Source organism: Ciconia boyciana, chromosome 3, assembly GCF_034638445.1.
Source record: "Ciconia boyciana chromosome 3, ASM3463844v1, whole genome shotgun sequence".
In the NCBI taxonomy this organism is placed as follows: Eukaryota; Metazoa; Chordata; class Aves; order Ciconiiformes; family Ciconiidae; genus Ciconia; species Ciconia boyciana.
The window spans coordinates 127,416,198-127,422,851 of record NC_132936.1 but is presented as its reverse complement, the minus strand read 5'-3'; the positions used below and the strand labels follow the sequence as shown (position 1 = coordinate 127,422,851).

Below are 6,654 nucleotides of genomic sequence, written 5' to 3'. Positions count from 1 at the left end.
GTGGGAAGGATTTTAGTGGGTGCAGCTCAGCGCAGACACCGTGCCCCCCGAGGGGACTCTGCTGCCTTTTTTGGGGGGGCAGCATCAGGCTCCTCTTCCTTGAGGCCTCCGGAGGATGCTCGCGGGGACGGATGCTCGGGGATGAGCCGCCCTGCCACCAGCCAGCCCCTTCCACGCAACACAAGGCAGAAAAATAAAAATAAGGGAGGTGGGTTCTTGCCCCCCGGACAGCTCCGGGTGAGCACGGCCCCCTCGGCCGCACACGCACCGGGTACTTGCTCTGCTCAGAGGCTATATTATCGTTTAATGGTACTAAAACCAGCATAATGAAGAAACATGCATAACGTCGAAGTTTTGTGGTTAACATGCACAAGCGCTGCACCGAGGAGCAGGTACCGAGGGGGAAGGGGGAAGGCTGGGGAGGTGTGTCCCCCCCCGGCACGCGTTACAGCCGAACCCCAGCTATTCCCGGGGCTGCTTACACAAGAGCGGGGTGGAGGCTGCGGCTGATGGATTGAAAAATGAAATATTCACACCTCGAGCTCCCTCAACGCAAGCACCAAGCGCAGCCGAAGCCCTCCCCAAGGTCACGGCGGGGGGGGGATGCGCGCGCACGACCCAGTTCAGGAGCTTTAAGGAGCTGCTGCCCGTGAGCCCATCGCCAGCGCTCCTGCAGAGCCCGGGGGTTCCCCCTCCGCCCAGCAGCAGCGTCCCGCTTCCCAAGGAGGGCACCGAGAGCCAGCCAGGCCTTGCAGGGAGGGATGTTCAGGGATTTTTCCGGTCCCAGTCAATCCCGGGGGACTGAGACGCCGGAGCAGCCCCCTCCCCGCAGACTGCCGTGGGTTTTCTCGGCATCCCAAGGGGAGCAAAATCATGTTTTTACGGGGCTGGGCTCGGCACAAGTAAGGCTGGGCCAGCGGGGAGGAGAGCGGTAGCTGCTGTGAGCCTCCCTCCTCCCGCATGCACCAGCTTAACTTCTTTCCTAAAGAAAAAAAAAAAGGAATTAAAAAGGAAATAAGGGCCGTGGCTTCTATCCGCTGTTTTCTGTGCTGCGTGGGTGCCAAGGCTGCGGGACGTGGCCCTTCTGGAGCCTCGGGGGAGGACGATGCTCCGCTCCCGCGCCCCGGCGAGCAGGGAACCCCTGCACCTGATTGCTTTTGCACCTCGTTTGCTTTTCTTTCCCCACATAGGGGGGTGTAAAAGCCAGCTGGGCAGAATAACCTTAACGCAGAGGGGAGGGCGGCTGGCTGCAGAGGGGCTGCGGCGTGGGATGTCACCTGGAGCTCCCATGACACGCCTGCCTCCAGGGCTAGCGCTTTCGGGTGGAGGATGCCGAGCAGGGACCAGCGCTGTCAGGGAAGCCGCCCCGGCTGCCGCCTCCCCTAAAACTCATAGGCGGAGACGAAGACGGTGATTTTGGACACATGCTTGGCCTGGAAGACACGGTCCAGGTACTCGGACATGTCCACGTCCACCTGGATGGTCTGGGGACCCTTGAGGCTCTGCACCAGGATGAGCTCCCCGGTCTGCCGGTCTGAGCGCTGCATCACGAAGTGGCCGCGGTTGTTGCCGCCCACGATGCCGAAGCGCAGGCTGTCGGGTCCCGGCCGGCCGGGTGCCGCCGCCGTGGCCATGCGGAAGAGCGGGGTGGGCGTCAGCAGGTTGGACGGCAGGGGAAGGTAGTGGAAGGAGATGGTTTTGGGCGCTTGGTGGCACAACCGGCTCTCCATCGGGCAGGGGTTGCGCTCGCACTGGCTGCAAAGGCAAGAAAAGGGGGGGAGGTTTTCAGGGAACCCCAGGGATGCGGGGTTCGTGTCCCCCACCTCGGATCCACCTGGGTGCTACGCATGCGGTTTTGGGACCCAGCACCCAAAAAACCGAAGCAGGGACAGGTTTGCCCCCCGCCGCACTCACAAGGGTGACGTTTTGACGTAGGTGATGTTGCCGGTGGGCTGGGGGCACTGGGGGCTGACGCACTGGAAGCCCCCCCCTGTGTTGATGCAGGAGGTCCCGCTCGTGCAGTTATCCTGGGACAGGGCGCACTCGTCGATGTCTGCAAAACAGGGGCGGGCAGCGGGTCAAGCTCACCGGAGACCTCAAACCGCCCCCCCGAGGGCTTCCTTTTGGCGGAAAACAGGCAAAAGCGCCTTGAAATAGTGATCAGAAAAGCGTGAGAGTATGGCTGAAAACACCTAAATCGCCTAAAATCCCATTCTGCGCCTGCTCTCCTCTCCCCGAGCTCTGCCCTGGGCCAGCAAGGGTTAACGGCAGCACTCTCACAGCAGGAGGGCAGCTTCTTTTCCTAACCTTCTGCTCAGTTGTTTGAAAACACCATCTCTTTTTTCTTACTAAACACCTATGTAACCACGAAGATACCTGGCAATGAAATCAGGAGCTTTGAATGCAGGTATTTGCTGCGAGCATTAGCAAGATGCTACCGAAACAGGCAGAAATCAGGGAGAAAAAGGAGAAAGCGTGCGCTTTTTCACCACGAGCTGCACTAATCAACACTTTATAACACAAACCCCCCCTGTTTTTCAGGAGGAGACTTTCATACGAGCGCTTCTGGCCACCCACCGTCCCTACCTGCTGCCGCTGCGCTTTGCTCTCAACCCACACCCCAACTCCCCTGTTGTAGGAGGAGAAGCTGCCGGCCTCCAAGCTGACCCCTCGCCGTCTAATTCTTGCTTTTGAACGCTATTTGTGTTTCTTCTCGGGGACATCCCGTTCACAGGGGACAGCTCCACCGCCGCAGCGGGGGTCCCATAGCCCCAAAGCATCGCACGTTGATGGGGGGGGGTCCCACAGCCCCGAAGCATCGCACGTGTTTGCCAGCGCCTGAACCTCCACCATTTTTCTCCCCTCCGCACCCAGCCTGGGAACCACCTCTCTGTGCAAGCCCGCCGAGATTTTTGCACCCGGTGATGCTCGCAAACAAGGAGAAAAAAGGGAAAAAAATAAAACGGGAGTCATGCAAGTTGGGAAAAGGAGTAAACCCGCGGGTTTCCAGCCGCCCCTCACCTTCGCAGCTCTTGCCATCGCCCAGGAGGACGTACCCACCAGGGCAGGCGCAGCGGTAGGAGCCGGGGAGGTTGACGCAGGCGTGGGCGCAGAGCCGGGGACCCCCCTCCCGCTTGTACACCTCGCACTCGTTGAGGTCTGCGGAGAGACGAGGGGAGCGGGTGCACGGCCGAGACCCCGCGGCCCGCCCCGCCGCCTCCCCCCCGGCGTGGCTCACCCTGGCAGAGGCCGTTGGCGGCCGTGCCGCTCATGTGGAAGCCGGGCTCGCAGCTGCAGTGCTGGGTCCGGTCGATCTGGGCGCAGCGGGGCTGGCGGCTGAACGCCGGGTCATCCGTGACGCTCCAGGCGGGGGGAGCTGGGGGGACACCGCGGGATGGGGTCTGAAATGAGGTGGGGTGCCGAAATATGCCTGGAGGGTGGCAGGTCACCCACCCCGGCGGGGAGTCACCCACCCGTCTGTGCCTGGTACTGGCAGGTGGCCCCGGTCCACTGCTGGGGACAGAGGCACTTGTAGTGGTTCAGCCCCTCCAGGCACGTCCCGCCATTCTGGCAGGGGCTGCTCGAGCACTCACTGATCTCTGCAAGAAAAGCAGCCGCATTTCATTTCGTTTTACTTTGGGGAGCAAGCCACGGGAACGCCGCACGCGCCGGGCCGCTTTGGTCCCCCACAGCACATCAGAACTGTTTATTTTGCCGAACTCGGACACCGGCTGTTTCCGACGCTGCGGTGCTGCCCTGGCGCAAAGGTTTGCTACGACGCGGGGAGCCGTTGTAGCACTGATGCCTTTTCCCCTCGTCTCTGCTGCTGAGCTGCAGGTGTAATTTCCGTAATTTCCAGCTTTCCTTGAGGATGAGAAACCCCAAATCACCGGCCGCGGGAGCCGCAGTATCCGTGGGATGTTGGCTAGCTGGGACTCGGGGACAGCTGCGATACCTCCCTGTGCGGTGAACCCCAATAACCCCCCATGTTTAAATAAACCCAAATCGCATCCCACTCTTGCGAATGACGTCCACGGGCAGACACGGGCACGAAGCAGCCCTACGACCGCGGCCGCCTGCCCGGCAGCCCTGCCGCAGGCAGCCCAGAGCAGTACCTGCGCAGCGGGGCTCCTGCCCGGTCCAGCTGCCGTTGGGCTGGCACGTCCGCGTGCTGGAGCCCAGGAGCTGGAAGCCTGGGTCGCAGGTGAAGTGAACCTCGTGCTCCACCAAATACTTGGTGCCAAACTTCCTCCCGTCCGCGGGGGCTTGCAGGGCAGGGCAGGAGGCTGCAAGAGCACCGCGGGGAGGGGGTCAGCGTGCAGGCGGGTGCTTTGGGGCAGCACTGACCTATCTTTCCTGTCCCCAACTCGACCACGCTTCACCCCGCTCCTCCAAGACCTCCTCTTTAACTGTTATTTTCCTCGAATATTGGCCTGCTGAGGTTAATCAGTAACATCCAGCCCCACGGTGGGGCTGAGCATCACTGGCAAGGGGTTTGGTGGCATTTTTGCTGTGCCTCTCGTGCTCCCAGCACAGGACGGTGGCTCTTTGGCTGGAGACGTGGTTTTCCAGCCTGCTCGCCTCCAGTGCTTTGCCAGGAGCTCTCAGCTTTGCCGCTAAGGGCTTTTGAGCCTCCCCACATCCTACCAGGCTGGAGAAGCGCTCGAATTCACGCTCACAAATTGCCAACATGGGAACAGGTATCTCCATCTGTGGAGATGCCCAGACCTCCACCCATCACAGCCCTGAGCATCCTGACCTGCCCACCGCAGCATCCTCTGAGGCCATAAAAGCAGCCGGTGGGACCAGGGGGGACTCACCGGCCGGCGGCTCGGGGGTGGCTTTGGCCAGGGAGGCGTGCAGGGTGCTCAGCCGGCTCTTCATCACGCGGAGGCCCTCGGCGAAGCGCGTCTCCTGCCCCTTCAGCAACTGCTGCATCTGCCGGATGGCGGCCAGGAGCTGCTGCCTGCTGAGGCAGCTCTGCGGGGACGGGGCGGCCGCTCAGCGAGGGGACGTCGCTCCGGTCCCCGTGCTGCCGTGCCACCCGGCACCCAACCTGCTGCACGCAGCCTGCCCTGGCTGCGGGGGGATGCTCGTGCAGGAGCTCTGCAGCACCCGAGGTCCCCCGAGGTACCTGATTTGATATTTTTTCCCCCCGTTTACCCAGATGCAGGAGTTTTTTTAGCCTGTGCAAGAAGTCCTTAGCTCAGGCATGCTCTCCTACATCTAAATGGGTAACGCAGCGCTACAAGCAGGGCTGTAATCACTTTGTTAGCCCTGGGAGAGATGCCATAACTCATGTTTCATCCTGCTGGAGCTAGAGCCCTGTCCCACTTCCACATTACAAAATAAGAGGAAAACAGCTGTCTTGTGAGTTCTGCTGGGGCCAGGAACACTGGTGGGACTCCTGCCTGCAAACCGATCGCTACCACGGGACTGACTCATGCAGGAGACGGGCATCGTTATTATAGGTTTCCTGCGGAATTGACTTAAAACAGAAGAAAAAGAGCAAGAGCTGAGCAAAGCCAAGCCAGTTTTAGAGCTCAGAGGTTCGCAGAGCGCATGGGCGAGAGAGCACAGAGGGTCTGGTCCGGGTGGCACGAGGCTGGGGGCGAATGAGCTCCGGGAAGGCGAGCAGAGCTGCCGGGCACCGGCCCACCTGGCCCAAGGGAATTCTTCCCCCCCCAGCCACGCTGTGCAGGGGTGAAGTCGTTCTCCTTTCCAAATAGCTACTGAGGGCTTCCGAAGAAGAAATAAGAGCCAGCCCAAGCGGCGTGCTGTCCCCTGCTTCCCTTGGTGCAGTTTTGGGGGGTCACGGGCTGCTGGTGGGGATGAGCCGGTCTGTGCCTGCAGCTCTGGGGTGCCCCGCGCCGAGAGGGAGGGAGGCAAAAGCAAATAGATGCCTGGCGTGTAGCTCGCTTTAATAAACAGCTCTTTGTTAGGGCTGGTTTTAACTTCAAGAGCCAGCGTGAGCTCCCCGCGGGATGCTGAGCCGTAGCAAAGCCCCGCTCTCCCGTAAAGCCAGGAGGATTCTTCGCCCCCGCTGTGCTCATGGTGACTTCAGGTGCGGGATAAGCAGGAGAAAAAGGAGCCCCAAAGGAACCGGGCCGGCTTAAGCCCTGTTCAAGCTCCCCCCCGCCTTTGCCCACCTGTTTGCTGGGGCCAGGGCCGGAGCGCGGGCCGTAAGGGCGGGCAGACACCCAGCGGGAATGGGGGGGAAGAGGAGGGAGCCCTTCCTCCCCGCAAAGCCCTTCCGAGGGGCCCCCCGACGCCCCCCGGCCCCGCTCACCTGGGCCGCCGGCGCTGCGGGCAGCGGCAGCAGCAGCAGCAGCAGCAGCGGCAGCGGCGGCGGCGGCAGCGGCAGCGGGAGGCGGCACCGCGCTCCCGGCATGGTCCGGCGGCCGGCGCGGCTCTCGTCCGCCGAGGAAGGGCTCTCCCGGGCGCCGGCAGCCGCCTCTCCCCGCCCCGGCCCCGGAGCTCTCTCCCTCCCACGCCGCCCCCGCCCCACGCGCGGCCGCGCTCCCCCGTGGAGCGGGACGGGACGCGGCGCTCGCCCCCCTCATCCCCCCCCCGCCCGAGGGGAGGACGGCGCTTCCCCGCCCCGGGGAGCCGGGACCCCCCGCCCCGGCCCCGGCGCCGGCCCTGTCCCGGGGG

General features: G+C 62.8%; 1 protein-coding gene across 1 annotated transcript; it reads right to left on the bottom strand.

Annotated features, from left to right (window-relative positions):
• Window positions 1-307: 307 nt before the first annotated feature.
• Window positions 308-6,426, bottom strand: FBLN7 (fibulin 7). The gene is made up of 8 exons (XM_072858612.1): window positions 6,290-6,426; window positions 4,821-4,980; window positions 4,116-4,286; window positions 3,474-3,599; window positions 3,239-3,376; window positions 3,022-3,159; window positions 1,915-2,053; window positions 308-1,755 (listed from the first exon to the last, which is right to left on the bottom strand). Exons 1-8 carry the CDS (start codon window positions 6,389-6,391, stop codon window positions 1,383-1,385), a joined length of 1,347 nt encoding a protein of 448 aa, XP_072714713.1. The 5' UTR covers window positions 6,392-6,426; the 3' UTR covers window positions 308-1,382.
• Between the last annotated feature and the right edge of the window lie 228 nt (window positions 6,427-6,654).

What these genes read in the sequence shown, in the direction of transcription:
- FBLN7 (XM_072858612.1), bottom strand. Translation starts at nt 6,391, where the DNA reads ATGCCGGGAGCGCGGTGCCGCCTCCCGCTGCCGCTGCCGCCGCCGCCG. An exon ending in CCGCAGCGCCGGCGGCCCAG is followed by an intron (nt 4,981 to 6,289) that starts GTGAGCGGGGCC and finishes CCGTCCCCGCAG; the next exon opens with AGCTGCCTCAGCAGGCAGCA. An exon ending in CCAGTACCAGGCACAGACGG is followed by an intron (nt 3,377 to 3,473) that starts GTGGGTGACTCC and finishes GTGTCCCCCCAG; the next exon opens with CTCCCCCCGCCTGGAGCGTC.